The following is an 18,061-nucleotide window of genomic DNA, read 5'->3' on the forward strand; positions in this document are numbered from 1 at the left end:
TGTCTAATTTTAGTATGTATGACCTACATAAGCAAACAAGGCAATCAGCAAGGAAAAATGCTATTTCTATATCATTATTATTATTATTTTTTTTTAAGATTTCTTGGTGCATTTTCATACTTTATTTGATAGTGACAGAGAGAGAATGGAAGGGGGACAGAGGGGAAGATGTGCAGCAAAGGGACCTGGGGGCTGAATTCAAATTCAGCTGCAACAAGGACTTAGCCTTAGTGATATGCGTTTTACCAGTGAACTGCCGGGACACCATATATAGTTATTTTTAATGCTTTCCCCCTGGTCTGATTCCCTGCAAAATCAGATGAAATGATTAACGGCAGGCAGACCAGAAGAGCCTCTGTTTACATTTTTCCCAGACAAAGTTTCATAGTGATAAGTAGCCAGTTAAAAAGAAGCAGGAGGAGATTTATCTTTAGACAGTTGAAAGCATGAATCAGTCTTGCTCAATAATTCAACAGATGGAGACAATTGCTTATATGTTATGTAACATTTCTATTCTAAGACCCTGTTTTACCTCAAAATATGAATTTACATTGGTGGCTAAAACAAAGTTTACTTTGTTTCATAGTGATTATATTAGTTATTAATCTGACATAGCCAGTAGTAGATACATTACATCATTGCTATGCATCTTGCAAACAAAATAGAAAAAATAGTGTTGAAAATATCTTGGTTTTCTTTCACTTGTTTCCAAAAAATTGACATACTAGCCAGATTGAGATCTTCACGACACAAGGTGGTGGTGCTCATGTAATCATTACTGCTTTAGTCCTCAGGGGCCGCCAAGTGCCTTTCAATTGTAGGTTTTAAGTGAGATTTTTATTTTTTATCTTTTACAATATAGTGATATTAAGTTTCAGGCCACACACTGAATATGGTCGCAGTGTGTACTGTGTAATAGAACTCATAAATCCCTAAATATCTCAAACATTCATTTTCCTAAGCGCTTTAAGGAGCCTCTAATTGACATAATCTAATTGAAACTAAATAAGATTATTTTAACTTGGCATATTTAAACTTGGCATAAAGGAGGCTGCAAAGAGGAAAGCCATCAAGGCCAACATGGAGGCAGCAGAGAGGGCCTCCAGATGGCTGTGGATCAGGAGGAGTGATCCGTGGGCCCATGTCCTGGAACAGGGCTTGATCAGCTCTGGCTGGGTCACCTGAGTGTGTGATGCTGAAAGACCCAAAACCCCCAGTGATGTCAGGAACATCACTGATGATGTATCTCAGAAACAGAATAATTGAAATAATCTAATTGAAACACAATAAGATTATTTTAATTCAATTGACTTTTCACTGAGACACGGTATCAGACACCCCGGCAACAGTATTGTGATAAACTCTTTTGTAGACGCCGACGTGTTCATTTCCTGTTGCAGACATTTGAACTTTGAGCTGTTGCATTTTCTGACAGATCTCTGTGAACTTTCACACTGTTTCATTTCAGCTGTCTATGAAACTTTGTCAGACTGAAAGCTCTTCTTTGTTTTCACTGGGAGAACGTGTTAGTAATTGCATACTTTTTTTTTTTTAATGTGCTACATTTTTATTTTATTTGGGAAATGTTGGGAGACAAGGACTTTACCCGCTTGCTGAGCAGAATTTAAATGAGGGAGCGGTGCATTTATTCGAGTCAAACATTTCATTGCTCTCTCCACCTCTGCCCCTATCTGTGCTGGCTCTCCCAGCCTTTGCCTGCAGCACATACAAAGAAAGCTGGGGGGCTTAGATGAGTGAATGCATGTGAAAGTCTGTGGCTGGATGTGGATGTGTGTGTGTGCATGGGTAGCTGTGTGTACGGGGTGAGGAATCAGTCTTTGGAAAGCTGCTTAGGCAGCAATGACTAAGACAATGGGCCCTGTAAGCCACTTCAGCAGGATTACAATGAACCACTTGGCTAAGTGACATCAGGCCTTTCTTCATTCAGCGGCGTAGACGCCGGCCATCCAGATGACAGAGACGGTGCATCTGTGACCTTTGCCCTTTTGTTTCTCAGCATCTACTGCCAGTGCTGCTTTCAAGTTCTCCTGTCAAAAGTGTCAACTTTTCATCATCAGTAGGCAGAGCTTGTAAACAGCAGCCTGTGAGTCTGTAATCAACACTGAAAGCATCCACAAAGAAGAAATGGGAAGAGATTAAAAGCACTGATCAGGATTCAAGCTTTTTCTTACACAGAAGACCATTCACACCACCAACAATTATCCACCTAGGGTGTCTGCTAATGATTATATTCATCGTCAATCAATCTGTTCATCATTTTGTATGTATGAGTATGCTCTGCCGTTTGGTTAAAAAAATTACATAACCCTCTAAACCAACTTCCAGGGGGGTTGAAATGTGTATTTTCTTTTAGAAAATAAATCCAAAATGACACCATATATCAAAGCATAAACTGTAATAACAAAAAGTACAATCAGGTTATCAAATTTCCAACAGTTCTTCACTGATTAAAGTGTGATGAACGCTTCCTTCAGCAAATGGAAGCAAGTTTGCTGTGTCAAACTTCAGTTTTACTTTAAAATCATCATCATCAGCAGGTAGAAAGCCTCATATATAAACAGGTTTGGGTCCCCCTTTAACTGTTTCAGCACTATTACTGATGCATTACCTCAGTTTTAATACTGATAACATTAAACAAAATTCTTAAAGGAAATCTTTAAGAATTTTCCTTGGGCAAGACTTGGTTAGACACAATAACAAACTCTTCTATGAAAGTGAAGTTTCTCTTTAAGTGGTACATTTGCCAATAAGGAAGTTCGGATAATGGAATCAGAGATATTAGTGGTTTGTAAGAGCATCGCTTTTAACAACACTCACAGTATTATAGAAATAAAAGAAGGTCTTCAGAAGCTTTCAGAGCACTACACTGGAAGGGTTTATATTTATTAATAGGAAATATACCCTGAAGGAACGAGTGTCTCAATACTTGCTGGGAGTGTGTTAAGTTGATGAAACAACAAAGAAGAAAAACAGGCCATCACAATCACATCTATGGGCGATTTTGAGTTTTTTGTATTCCCCAAATGTTCAGTTTGGAGTTTAGACTGGAGGAGGAAACCTTGTAAGACATAAGAGGAGAATAAAAACTAATTTTCTAACTAACTTTCTTTTTGGAGGTCACTTACTGTGTTTACCAGCACAAAATGTTCAAGCTTTTTCCCCTATTCCAAAAACATGTGCTTTATCACGACAAAACATTGACTTATTAAAATGGGATGGCTGGAGGTACTTATCTACAAATATCTACAGGTGCATCTCAATAAATTAGAATACCATAAAAAAGTTTATTTATGTCAGTAATTCAATTCAAAAAGTGGAAAAAACACATTATATAGATCCATTACACACAAAATGAAACATGTCATGTCTTAATTTATTTAATTTCTTCTAATTATAATGACCTAAAGACCTAAAATTCGGTGTCTCAAAAAATTTGAGTATTACAAAAAAACAATTTTTAAAAGTATGTTTAATATGGAAATGTTGGCCTCTGAAGAGTATTTCCATCTATATGACTCAATACTTGGTTGGGGCTATTTGACTTGAACTACTGGAAGTTGACTTTCCACCATATTCTATGTATTGAGATGCACCTGTAAAAACCTGTTGATATCCAAATCTTTTATAATGTTTAAAATTGAAAATGTTGGCTTTCTTAAGGGCAATAATCGAATGGACTACATGCATGTGCAAATAATGCTCCAGAAGCCTAAATAATAGATTAAGAATGTGGAGTTGTAGTGTGCATTTTGCCATGGATTTAATGTTTTTCCTCAAATCGCTGTGGAACATTTGGACATTTCCGTTTTCCGCTCACCTCTCCTGGTGTCCCAGGTCCTGCAGGAGCGTGTCAGCATACTTCTGCCTCTCGCTGAGCTCGGCATTGGCCAATTTCTTCACCTCGCTGCGAACAAAGTACCAGAACTCCTTAACGCCGTTCTCCACCCTCCTCCGCAGCTCCTCCTGAGTGGGCCCGGGGCCTGCAGGTAAGGGTGTGAGGGGGAGGTTAAGAGCGAACGGCTCATAACAAAAAAAAACATGAAATAACTCAGCTGGCATGACATTTGAGGCGCAGGTATGATCTAAAACAATGAATCGATGACGTTAACTTCAAAGCAGCTCCATGGGAATACAGCTGCGAGGAAGAAAGTAGAAAGGATGCTGAGAGGTCTTCAGGAATGTTTGAGCGTTACATTATGTGAGTCTAAATAGGCTAATGGCACAAAGCAAGGTTTCAGAATGTAACCATTAAAACTTTCCTCTTTTATCCTTTGTCCCTGGGTGTTGCTTTGACCTCAATAAAGAGCACTTGATCACTAAGTTTGTGCCTCATGGCCCCCTCTCACGGATCCTCTCACACAGTTTAAACAACAGACAGAAACCCTACACCCCAACCGAGCCAAACAATGTGGAGTATCCCACATGGATAACACAGCTGACTGCTCTTGTTTCTATGGAGTGAAACAAAAAAATAAAACTAGGAGAGCGAAGGACAGCCTCGAGCAGCAGAAGGAGGTGGTGGTGGAGAGGGAAAAGCGTTTTTTTTTTGTTTTTTTTTACCTTCCTATCTTGCTCTCTCCCTTCTCTCCTCACTCCCTCCCTGGGTGGAAAAAGCTGGAGGGTATTTTTAGCTTTTTCTTCCCCTGCGGCAAGATGGAAAGGCTGACCCCGTGCTGCCCTCCACGCTCACATGTCCTTCTTTATTTTCTCTCTGTCTGTCTCTTTTCTCTCCTCTCTCTCCCGATTCTGCCATTGGGGCATTTACACTGCTTCCACTTCATTCACACATTTCCCCCGCTCACCTGACAGCTTGCCTGCCCCCCTGACCACTGCTTATAGTGGCAAATATACTTATAACCCTGCCCATCCGTCGGCACGGCTCTGCCATCATCGCTGCTGAGCTGCAGCAGGTTTAACGCCAGCCTAGACTGAGATTCTCGCTGCGGGCGAAAGCTTACAAGAGCCGTCAACTGGTTTACACCGTATATAGTCAACCCCCGCACCTTCAAAATCAATCCTTTCATATTTCCAAGCTCTGTGCCAAATCCTTCCCTGCAACCTTTTACATGGTCCTGCTCTTCTTACCATCTCCAGTGAGTTTCTGGAAGCTGTGGATCTTCTGTTTGGCTCTGGTTAGCTGGTCCTCCAGGGAGCGCAGTCTCCCCGCCGCCAGGGACCCGGCTTCCGCCTGACCCTCTGGTATCCTGAGGGAGAAAGACACAAGGACAGGGTGAGATGGGTGCACGCTGATTGAAGACACAGAGCGCAAAAATGTCTTACTCTGCAGAAATGGCGAAACTGGATCCCCAGCAGACAAAGCAAACGGAACAAAATAATTCATTAAAATGTCAGTCAGTGAAGTGCTGCAAGTGATAATTTCTTTCATTATCGCGGAAGCTATCAATCTATTTTTCGATTACTCAATTATGCAAAAAAAGCCTATCATACGTTTCCAAAGCCCAAGGTGGTTATTTAGCAAAACAGCAAAGCCTAAAATTTGAGCAGCTGTTTGGCAGGCATTTATATTATATTATACTTTAAATTCCTTACAAGCATGAAACAATTGTTAAAATGTCTATCAGTCACTAACGAAGCAACTTGTCAAGCTCATGTCAGATCATTTGTAAAAACATGTTAATACACATGATCTTTCCAATGCAAACTAGACAAAAGGGCAGAGTTCAGACACTGCAAACCAACTATCTCAGCTTCACTCCTTTTGATCTTGCAACACTGTGGGTGAATTTGGGCCTCATGCAGCTACATTCTCTTAAATTCCACTCATTTTTTTCTCTGTTAGTAGAACAAAAACAAGTCCACATGAAACAAACGATTTTAACCATCCAAATCTGTTCTTCCCCAGGTGTGCCGAATGATAAATCCCACTTGATCAGGTAATGCTTACTAAACACTATATGAGGCAGGTGCTGTGCCATGTGCAAACACTAATTGGATAATTGGAGAGATGCCAACAAAAAAGGCTGTAAGGAGAAGAAGAATAACTTAAACTTACTGTTGAGTAAACCTAAACAAAGTACTTGTGATTTTCCAGAACTTTAGTACTGGAATTACAGGAAAATCAAAGAGCCAGCTAAAACACACAATCTATAATTTATGTGAATCTAAAATAAATCTTTCTTAAAAATAACTATTTTTTCCTTATTTCTTTTTTTTCTTTTTCTTCATTTATGTCTTTTTTATGCACAAAAATTTTAAATATATTTACAATTTGTGTAGCATGTTTTTCTTGTCTTCTCATAAAAGTAAGCTCTCATAAAATAATATAAAATAAAATAATTATAGTATAAAATGATAAAACAAAAGTCAATGGCTGCTAAAAAATTTTAGAAGAAACCTAAATTAAGACAAAAGTAAAAGATGATTTCTTTGTATATTCATATATATTGGAATACATTATTATAGACTATATAAATCAAACATACAGCTTCTTTATATATTTCCCTTATTTTTATTAATAATTAATAATCAGTCTTTCTGTTATAAATATCCATTGTCATTACTGTCTTAATAAACAGATTTTCTTTTAGACATTTTCTCTTTTTTTAGGCCTATTTATGTATTACATTCAGTGTTTTCTGTTTTAAAAATCGTTTATTATACATACAAAAATAACAAAACATATATCAAAGTTTCCGGGACCCCTTTGACATCTGCTGGTGACCCCAACTTTGAAAAACAGTACATTAGACGGTTTTCTTCCTTACTATGAACAGAATGTTAATCATTCCTACTCCTGGCTGAAAGAACACACCACTCACTTGGCTACAGACGGTTTTAAATCTGGAAAACATGTTGGCTGTTCTCAAATATTGTACAATTTCTCTCCTATCATCAACCAAAATCAGTCTGTGAACAAAATTGCCAAGAAATAATGTAAAACATTTTCAGAATTCTGCTTCATTTTCCATCTCCATTTCTACACATAGTTTTAATCGCCACTAACGAGATGCAGGAGTTTTGCAGAAGCAGTGAGGATGTTTATCATCCAAACATCCACTGCATGTTCTGATATGTACTCTATTTTCTCATTTGGATGCTTGTGGACTTTAAAGCTGCAGCAGAGACTGAACCGCGAGGGCTGACGTCTTTTAATGTGCACCAGTGAAAATTCTACTTCATTTGCTGAGACACCACAGTGGAGCTTCCTGGAGCTCTGTCCTAGTTTATTTATTTTAAGCTCAACATTATGTACAAAGTAGTGAATCATTTTCCATGTTTGTTACTTCCAGTCCATCTACTTCTGAACAATACATCCATTAAGCATCATATCCTGTTTCAGTATGAAATAACTAGTCTGTGTATGTATTTGATGTCAAATTATGGAGACAAGTGGCAGTTGTTTTTCCATTTCTTTTTATTTTTGATTAAAAAAAGATAAAAAAAAAAAACGAATAAATTAGTACCATTTCTCTTGACTTTGGTTGATGGCTCTTTGAATGCCTGCCTGCTGTAATGTAATGGTCCAACATTTCTCCTCTATAATGGATACAAATTCAATTTAGCTGGGGAAGTACATGAGTCATAACAGACTCGGATAAAAAGAACTTTTACTTTGTTGTAATTCGACCATTTATCAGCAGCCAAACTAGAAATCCCCTTTTACTACTGTACTGTAACTGTATGCTGATTGTTTCTGCAGCTGCCATGCTAAAAAGACACAACTCAGCTATGTTGTCTTTATAAATCTTTGGGGCTTTTTTCTTCATGCAATGTCTGCAAGCATTACACTGTAATGTGCTATGGTTAAACAATTTTAACAAAAATTCTTATCTAAATCACAGGAGGCACAGTATTTGTTAAAGGCATGGCCGTATTCATATATTTTTAATAAAAATTATAATTATCTCCAATATTATGAATCATATCACAATTGCAATATCAGTAAAAATAATCACAATAAGACATTTTTCCAAGAGCCTAACAAATATGGGACTTTTTAAAACAATACTGAGTTTAGAGGAAGAATAAAATCACTGACTACCAGATAAAAACAGACCTTTTCTATATTAATTGAACACCAATTTTGCACGGATATAACTCTGCAAATGTCCTCAGAAAATTGATAGTAAAAATTGCTAAAAAAAAAAATGAGTACTGTATTTGTCATTCATTGACAATTTAAATAAAAAATAAATTAAAATGAAATAAATATCTTAATCGTTAGAAATGATGTTTACTATCGGTCAACTGCTAACAAATAAAAATAAATAGCGATATTACCTCATTTCTAAATCACCTCAAGTATCATTTTCTGCATTATTTTATATACAAGAGGTTTCCATATCGGCACACTTGGAAAGCATACGATAGATACCAATATGTGTGTGTGTAAGGCCAATATCGGCCAACAGATAAATAAGTTGGGTTTTTATTTTCATCTCCACCGTGAGCTAAAAAGCATCACATTAAAAGGGCTTGTCAAATTTACAGCTTATAATCTTGCAAATTGCTTATTATGGTAGAAATGGTGTTCGGGCAGTATTTCAGTCCATTTAATGCATGTACATTAAAGTAATAAGCCATTTTGAAGCGCGTTTCTTTAAACTGCTCGCTATATTTTCAGTGTCAATTACGGCTCCCCGATAAACAAGATGTAAATAAATAAACGTTTTCACAGCTCTGCACTGCCGAACTATGAATAACTGCTGCATGCATGTAACAAAAAAAACACAAATGAGCACTCTGACACGCTCAGAACAGAGCTCAAATCATCCGAGGAGAAAAAGGGAGCTGCCGCTGACATTATACCAAATCAATTCCTCTACATAAAACTATTAAAAATGGAATATGTTCGAATGCACAGGGGCATTGGTGAAGCGCTGCAAAGGCCATGTTAATGAGTCATCAAGGCATGCAAACTCAATTTGCTCCCTGAGTGAGGAACATCAGTCGCTGGCAGGCATAAAGATGAGACTTTTAAAGTTGCAACAGCCCTTCTCGCTGCACAGCACCACCCCCCCCACCCCCCACCCCCTCTTCAAGCCTCGGTCCCTGAGAAGCCCCGGCCTCCCACTTGACTGAGCACTAACTGAGCATTGTGCTTCAAAGTCATGGAAATAACTGAAGAGAAAAGGCAGGATATATTAACTCCTATATTATGTAACCGTGTAATGGACCAGGATGAACCTTTTCATACCTTTGCATCATAGGTATGCCTCTTATGTACGTCTTAAATGTACACTTCTTTTCTCTGTGATTGTGATTTCCAGCTGTCTGACACAGATCTCTTGAAACTCCACCCGGGTGCATTTCCTTTCTAAGTATCAACTCCACCATCTATTCTCACGGCTAAACTTGTTCAAACAATATTCAACAGGATCTCCCAAAGGCCACACCCTAAAACCTTGTTACACCATTGTACAGGAAGTAGGACTACTTCCTAAGTGACATCATTTCCCAGGGGTTTTAAGTGCTGCTAAAACTGTAACATAAAGCAACACGATATCTTCCTGAACAAGGCATGAAGAAATAGGCCACACCAGCACAGGCTAATGAGTAGAGACGTGATACAGAGGTTAGCTAACATGCTCCAAAGAGACATTAACTGCTGAGACATAATGCTGGCGCAGGCAAACCACAAGCATCCCCAACCAAGATATGTAAATATAAAATAAATCCAAACACTCAGCGGTATCAAAACCCACAGACACACACGCACAGGAAGGAGGCAAATACGGTACACAAATACACAAATGATCCCTGACGGTATCTCTAGAGGACCTGAAGCAGAGACTAGACAAGGCAGCTGGATTCAACAGCGTCTTAATCAAACGATACAGGAGAGGTAACAGATGAGAAAAACTCAGACTCGGGGGAGGCGGGGCGGAAAGGTGTGTGTGGGGGGGGAATACTGTGGAATGAAAGACAAGCTATGAAAGCAGGGGGTGATGAGCCCCACCGGCGCTAAGCACTGAGCCGGAAAGCAGGTGAGGTTCAGCATGCAACACAGTTTCCTCTGAAATGCTGCCCCAGCTGTCGCTCCGCTGGCTCCTGCCCCCGCACCCGGTAACCATGGAGTTCACAGGGTGAGTGGAGTCGGGCGGAGCAGTTTGAACGGTGGAGGCCCGGGCGGCACTGTGGCGCATACATATTTCCGTGCTAAGATTTAATGTAATCTGCTCGACTTCAAAAGGAAAACTATGTGCTGACCCGAGAAGCCATACATATGGATGGAGATGTAAAGTATTCGGGGAGGTGTAGATGAAAGCGGTTCTACATGAGCGCAATTTGCCTTTACATTAAGAGGAAACTTTGATGTCATGTTCGCATGCTTTGCACTTATACTCGTGTGTGTATGTGGGAATCACAATGTGATGTGTCAAAGGCTGGACAATGGGGTAGAGGCCAGAACCCAACCACCGAATGGCAGCCATAAGAACTGGATACCAGACCGAATGAAGGCGCCTCATTGAGCTTGTTTGCACTTTGTTTCCAATCATGTTCTATGGGGAAAATGCTTTACAATACCATGAGTGACCACTGTGAAAAAAAGTGCTGCAAGGCTGAGTGTTTGCACCATATCCAGTCCTAAAATACATCTATTATTTTTTTTTGGGATGGAGGAAGCATGACCCTCCCTACTCTGCCTCTGATTGGGTTACGCTGATATTCTCACCTTAATCAATCTCCCTCCTCATACCTAAACTGAACCAACCAACCAACACTTGGTGGTTGGGATCTAGCATCTACCAGATTATGGACTGCATATCAAGATGACAGCTTCCCATAAACCCTGCCCCTTCCATGTTATCAGATGGGACAGGGACCAAACAAAAAACTAAAGTACGTGTCAAATACACTTTTCCTAAAGATGGTTTCTGTCATTTTAGTTAGTCCTTATCCTGCTGGGGTTTACTTAGTGTTTATTTTTCTGATAAGCTTGGTTATAATTTGTTTTTGATGCTTTTAAATGAGCATGTAACATCGTGAGAGACAGCTGTGGGGAGACCTCAATACTATAGCTCCACCAGCCGATCACTGCTGCATAGACTCCAGCTCCAAACCACGTCACCAGCGCAGGTTGGCACCGCTCGTATCCGGGACACTTTTGGCTTCACTTTTGTACAGTGTGGAAGAAGTGGATACACGTGGTCCATCTCTATACACACTCTATGCACTGGAGCAATATTTTCCAGCCTCTCCTAGAAACTCACTATGTGTTAAACCAAAGCACTTGACTCCAATAAGTCAAGCTAATAAACCACAGGAATGCACCAGTGGGAAAAGCCAAGTAAACACTATAAAAGGGTGGAAAAGTGCGGTCATCACCATGAAAACCCACTACCGCCGTTTGGAATCAGTTTGAAAGACCTAAATGTAGAGATGAAGGAATAATGCTATCCTCGGCTTTATTGTAATGTACTGTGTACAACATGTGTTATTTGTATCTGTTGTGTTTGCGTAGATACTTCTACATTGTGTCGAATCCGTTAATCTTGCATTGATGTTTCCATTCTTTGCTGTCTCCATGTTATGTCCGCTGACTCCAACAGAGTAATTCCAAGTAAACTGATTCTGAATGGTGCATTCTTGCCTCGCATGCTTCAACGCCTCAGTACACCCAGAGCGAGCCAGCTCTGCTCCGAGTCCTACTTGACAGAGATGTCCTGACCACAGACAGCTCCCACAATGAGGCTAGTGTGTATGGTAGTAGACCTTCCCTCGCTGGGCCTGAGCGACGGCCGGGTCGATGGGAGTTCAGTTCTGGATGTGGCAGCAGCATCTGTTTGGTGGGGCCGCACTGGGTTAAAACCATTACAGTATAAATGAGTCATCTTGGCTGAACAGTGGCTTCACCGCTCCAAACTACACGTCCCGTTTTTACATTTGCATTTTTTCTTTTACTTGAAAGATAGCAACCCAAATGAAGCAGACACATGCAAAAAGTACCACATGTAGACAAGGTTTTAGTGCAATGACTGCAGTCTCCACAACTCTTCTCATCCCCTCAGCCCTCATTTTCCATTTCCTCCTTGCTGCTCTTTACTTAGTGCAGTCCTCATGTCATCCATCATGCTTCCCTCCTCTTTGCCTGCTCTGCATCGCCCCCTCCCTCCCTCCATCCCTCTGTTGGCATGCCTGGGGGATCGATCAGGTCCTCATCGCTCAGCCCAGCTGTCACTCTCACCCCTCGCTCCCTCCGATGTCACACCATCAGGCCGGCGCGTGTCATTGTCTCCGCAGGAGCCGTGGCTTCGTGCCCGAGGTGACTGACAGCTGCAGAGAGGGCGGAGCCAGACAGACTGAGCAACTCGACCTCGTGCTCACCTCTCATTAATGCTGCTGGGTGATTGGTGGGTTGGCACGCTGCCTGTCACTCAAATCACTCAGGAATGGCCTGAATAACCGAATCACTGGACCGAATCAGCGGGCCAGCCAGGTGAGGCTAATTTGAATCTGAGTGATGATTGATAGATTGATTAATTTCACAAGACAATTTCAATGTAAAAATTATAGATAGTTCAGCAAAAAATGGAAACCAGGTTCAGAAATGTGTGAGGAATCCATTTAACAGGTTAAATAACTAAAGTAACTTCAGCCACTCAGCAGGGCTGGGCAATAAATCAAACTTTAAATTATGAATTTGACTTCCAATAATTAGGAAAACAAGATAATCGAGATAAAGTGATTATTTTGCCACATTCTTTGGAGCCATGATGCTCTCGTTTTGTCTTTCCTTTATTTACTTTAGTGCACTTTTGCCAGAGTTACTGACTGGAATGAGTTGAATTTAGTTTACCAAAGTTTTATATTTGATTAATTTTATTTTTATTAATTTATTATTATGAATTTAGTTTATTTAATTTAATACATATCTCGATATTATGTATTACTAATTTCATTTATTATTCTTTTTTTTTTTACATAATTCTTTTTTACTTGGATTTTATGCAATGTTTAAGAAAATATACTGTTAAAAAATCAATTAAGATAAATGAATGCATGATGTTTACAAAGTCAATGAAAGCCAAAGTCAAAGCCCTTCCTCTCAGCGATGCTACACAAATTTGCAATTGTGATGAAGAAACTCCATATCTCATGCAAACCTCTCCAGCATGACTATCACTCTCTATCATAAAGCGAATGAGACAATGTAAACAAGATCCCTTCAGGTCCATGATGAATGCACAACACTGCCCAATAATGCATTACACATCCATCTAGTGCTGCTGCGGTGTGATGACACTAACCAAGTTAAATCCTACTCTAAACTATAAATCAATCTCAATGCAGTGGGTTTCTACTGCGCAACAACTCAACACAAAGGTGTAATAATGTCAGTTTTATGGGTTTAAATCTCTCTGAGGCCACTCATAAAAAATGAATGCAGTAATGTGAAGGTTAGGCGCTTCGGATGAAACCTGCTTTATTGTCTGATGTCTGTGGGATGCTTGCAGAGATTTGGTTCTGCTTTTTGTGCAACATTCAGAGATTCATGTTTCGTGTAAGTCACCGAATTGGGTTAGGCATGCATTGAGCTAGTACATCAGTGAGCTAGTGAGTTGTTACATAGTCAGTCAGTCTGTGACAACCTGCAAGCTGGAGTCTGGCTTGGCGCCATGCCTCTGTCAGCAGTTTGGTAGTGGAATGAAGAGGAGGAGGAGGAGGAGGAGGAGGAGAGGTGAAGAAGGAGTGAAACGAGGAACAGGAGGAGGCAATGAACGGAGAAGGGAGGAGGTGTGGCAGGAATGATGGGCAGCTCACTAACAGCCTCTTTGCGTCCATTAGGCCTCTAATATAAGGATAAGAGACACCACAGGGTGCAGTACTCTCCTGAGCCTGTATCTGACCACTGCGCGCACACACACATGCATGAAGTAAGACACGAAATTGAACAGAGGACAAACCAACCCCTGTCTCTGTCGATAGCTCATAAAGCTTAACCTCAGCAAGCCAGTTGCCTGCTTCTGGCTTGCTGTGCCGGATACTTAGCTGAAGCCGAAGCTTAGAGGGACTTGAGAAGGCACTGTAGCGCTGCCCCAGTAAACAACTGTGGAGGCCGCGGTCCCAGATCAACAACCGAACTCAATAACAAGCAACAAGCGTGCAGTGTGTCGGGGACCCATCTGGACACTGGTCGACTGAAAGCTGCACTTGTTTTTTATGCCATGAATTCCACCTTTGTTTTTGAGCCAATTTTGAATAATTACAAAAGCAAGGGATTTAATCAGGGACCAGCTGTCTGAAGCTACGTGAGCGCGTGTGTTTTTATGTTTGTGTGTGCCGACGGGGGCCCTGCATCAAAGTGAATCGGAATATCACAGAAGAGCAGCAATGGCAACATCTGAAGCCTCGAGTTCCCTGTTAATATGGCACACACCAGGACACGCTGCTGCATTCCCTGCACATGCATGCACGCACCGTCGTAAACACCCATGTACAGACTCAGTGTTTATGCGCTAAGAGAAACAGTGTCAGCATGCGGTGATAAGAGCAGAACCATCTGTCTCTCTATTACACGTAGCGTGAACGTGTGAATGATGCTGTGTGGTTAATGGGCTCGTACAATGTGCTATTGTCTGCCAAAATAACACAATGAAATCTGGTGAGGTGTGTGACAGTCCATCAATCTGTCTGTCACGCACAGCGTCTCCGGCGCCACTGATCGGCTTTTGATGAAACTTTGCGGCGGCATTTGTTTAACTGTAAGATGCTGATTTAATCATATGCTGATTACATTTTCACAAAAACTTAAGAAACAATCATCTCATTGCAACATTCTGGGATTTGTAGAATTACTCTGATTGGACTACCAGGGAGCTAGAAGCTATAATTAATTGCTGGACTTTGCAGAAAATTATGGGTATGATGCACTGCAGTTTGTTTCTTTTTTACTTAAAATGCACAAGTATACTGACCAGGCAAGCAAAAAGGCTGCATTACATTTCTTTGCTCAACTGAGCTTTTGTGCGAAACCTCAGATCCACAGATCCAGTAATGACATAATTCTGGGAACTGATTCATTTTACCAAGCACTCAAAATGTGATGTAACTATCAAGAATCAACTGACCCCAGAAGAACCCCAAAAACAGATCAAAGCTGTTCTCATGCAGATGTTTCGGTAGAAGGAAATGCTGAGCTGTAGATAATAATAGAAATGGAAGAAGAAGATGATGATTTAGCTGTTACTGTTGATGAGGTTTGTTTCTGAAATAGTTGCTTATCTGTCGTGGCTTCACTTAAACACGGATATTCTGATCTTTTCTTGTAACTTTGTTTTGATCGTTTTTGGGATATAATGTTTACATGGAATTGGAGAAATCTAGTAATTTATACCCAGGTATATATAATTCCAACAGTATCCAGGTTTATGATTTCCATCTGCGAGCAGGTAATGTATATCTTGTCACTCAGGGACATCTTGGCCACACTATTATTTCCTTGCTGTCTGAGTCAGTGCATGATGATGAACCCATTTTGATTTGTGGCTGCCTGACTCACATGCTGTATACTGGTTTCAATCACAGTAATCCATCTAGTAAATTTTGGTTTCTTAAAGCCAAGTATGGTCTCATCTAAACATCTGAAACTAGGATATAATTCTTGTGAAGACATAAAGAGAATACTAGTGTGTATTCAAACATACTTTCTTTTAGGAAAAAAAGTGTTTGGTGTTGTTACAGTTAAGCGTCTCTGTTCTAAAATCATCCAGCTTGTTACCTGAGCGATTCGGCCATTCGCCGCAGGTCTTCATTCTGCTGCTTGAGCCGCTCTAGCTTGGCCAGGATCTTGGAGAGCTCCCGGCTGGACCGCTCCGGGTGCTCGCTGTCCCTCACCAAGTGGCCACCGATGTAGAAGAGGAGCGTGCCCCAGGCCAGCAGCACCAGGGTAATCCAACGCCATGAACCCGCCCAAGGCCGCATGGTGCAAACTTGCCCACCCAGAAATGCCCCTTGGTGTGCCTGTACACCCACCGACCCACCGGCCTGCCTGCCGGATGTGCGCACACACACTCTGTGCCCCGTCACCACAAGTGCAGCTGCGCCACCCTTGGCATCGGCATCTTTGCAGGGATGGTGTGCAGTGAATGACAGATGAGAGCGAGATGCGTGGGTTTGTGGCTCAGGAGGAGTGTGGAAGAAAAAAGGCCGCACGTGTTTCTCCAGTGGTCAACCAGCCTTTCCTGCGTGTGCTAAAGCATGGCTAGCATGCTCCGATGTCGGTGTTCTGACAGCGCGTTTTGTGTCTCCTCCCCTCCACCCAGCTCCGTGTTGACCAGCTTGTCCCACACCGCCTTGCTATTTCCTCCCAGTTCCACAGAATTTTTTTATTGGAGTTGTGTCCTGCAGAAACAAAAAAAGACATTGGAGTTAGTTGAGCTTATTGTACAATGTTTTGTCTTGCAAATACTTTATGTCAGTGACTGTCAGCACCAAAGCTTCCCATCCGGCCCACAGACTATAAATGAATTGAGAAAATAAACGCTTAAGTTACAAAAACATCCGGTGTTCCCTCTGCATTCTGCCGTTAGTAATGGTTATTGAATGCAACGTCAGTTCTATTGAAGTGTAAGACATTCAGGGACAGGAAGAGGGATTTAGAAGGACATGGTGGAGATATTTGATTACATTAGTTTATAAGAATGCAGCACAGTGACAATATAAACATTTTATACACAAGGCGTGTGTAACGTGTGCCTGCCAATGTGCATTCAACCCGCGCTGGGCCTGTTTTGGTCATGGACCACATCCTATCATAGTTGAAGCAGTGCAATAGACAAAACACTTGAAGTTGATTAATATTTCCTGCCAATCAGGATTATATTCTGCAATTCGCTTCTGTAATTAAAGACTTTACCCACCACTCCTGTGTGAAAAGCGTCCTTGGTGGAGATCTAAGAGCGTTTTCTAGTTAAATACCTAGTTATCATTATTGATTCCCCATGCTTTATATGAGTGTTCATGGTGATCATCCAGGCTAATAAAAAATAACATTAATCAGGCTAATTACGCCTCAATAAATATATATATTTTTTTAATTTAAAAGTCCAGCCAAAACAGCGCCTGCTTAAAATTCTGGCCCTTAGACAAATGCAGTTGATGACCCCTGCTTTATTAGCAAATTAAAATCATAGAAGAGCCAGGCCAGCTTGACAGACGAATACTCCTCAAGAGGAGAAGCAAAGCATGAGACATTCTTCACACACAGAAACAGAGAGCACAGAACAGGGCAGACAGACCGACAGTTAAATTCCAAGACGCTGCAGACTGGTCCCGACATAACCCCGTCTCAGCAGCCTACAGGATTGATCAGCATGACACTGCAATTTGCATTTACATAGTGATGTGCACTCCCTGAGCTATGCTGCATTGCTGCCTAGGCAGGAACGGGATGTTCCACTTTCAACGTTGTGCTTGCTTCCACATTACACACACAAACACACATATATAGTGTCTCATGCAGTCTCTCACAAGTCTCACTTACTGGCAAACATACAGAAGCCATCACACAACTAAGAATACATCTATTATTTCCTCAACACCTTCATACCTCATCCTTAACCACAGCCAACCACAACCCACTTCCAACACTTTCTCCCTGGCTGAAAGTGAAAGCACTGCTAAGCCCAACACTTAATGGATTTGTTTGGAGACTGGTAAATCCTACAAAGTTCTCCCTGAGCACTCTCCTCCTTCCCAAATGCCCGCTGCCATCCCTGTAGCCTCCGTGACAGAATGCAACATTGTCAAGGTGATACGGTGAGCTCAATGGAGCAGAGGGAACGAAAAATCCCTGGATCATCACTTCCCTTCATCCCAAAGCAGCGGGGGAGACGAGATGGACGCGTGCCGGGTTTATGAAGCAACCTTCACTGTCAACTCTCCAACAAAGCCCTGCCACGCAACCAAGACTAGTCGTGTGACGGGATGAAGACTGGCAGGTGTGTCTGTGCGCAAGACATCTAAGTGTGTGCGTGTGCCATCATCTCCGAGTGTCTACCACAGTGTGCTGGAATAATGCCAAGCATCTAAGACTTTGTGTGATTGGTGGTGGCGCGGTGCGTTTGATTGACATGTC

The 18,061-nt window shown here is 41.3% G+C and overlaps 1 protein-coding gene across 1 annotated transcript in view; it reads right to left on the bottom strand.

Moving 5' to 3' along the window:
- The window catches only part of fut8b (fucosyltransferase 8b (alpha (1,6) fucosyltransferase)), a 108,585-nt gene that overhangs the window by 34,349 nt on the left and 56,175 nt on the right, over nt 1–18,061 (bottom strand). Inside the window, exons 2-4 of the mRNA XM_059355992.1 lie at nt 15,704–16,326; nt 5,107–5,225; nt 3,839–4,001 (exon numbers count right to left, since the gene is read on the bottom strand). Coding sequence (XP_059211975.1) covers nt 3,839–4,001; nt 5,107–5,225; nt 15,704–15,906 — 485 coding nt within the window. The 5' untranslated portion in view covers nt 15,907–16,326. The remainder of the gene's footprint in view (nt 1–3,838; nt 4,002–5,106; nt 5,226–15,703; nt 16,327–18,061) is intronic.

Source organism: Centropristis striata, chromosome 18, assembly GCF_030273125.1.
Source record: "Centropristis striata isolate RG_2023a ecotype Rhode Island chromosome 18, C.striata_1.0, whole genome shotgun sequence".
NCBI classification, from domain to species: domain Eukaryota; kingdom Metazoa; phylum Chordata; class Actinopteri; order Perciformes; family Serranidae; genus Centropristis; species Centropristis striata.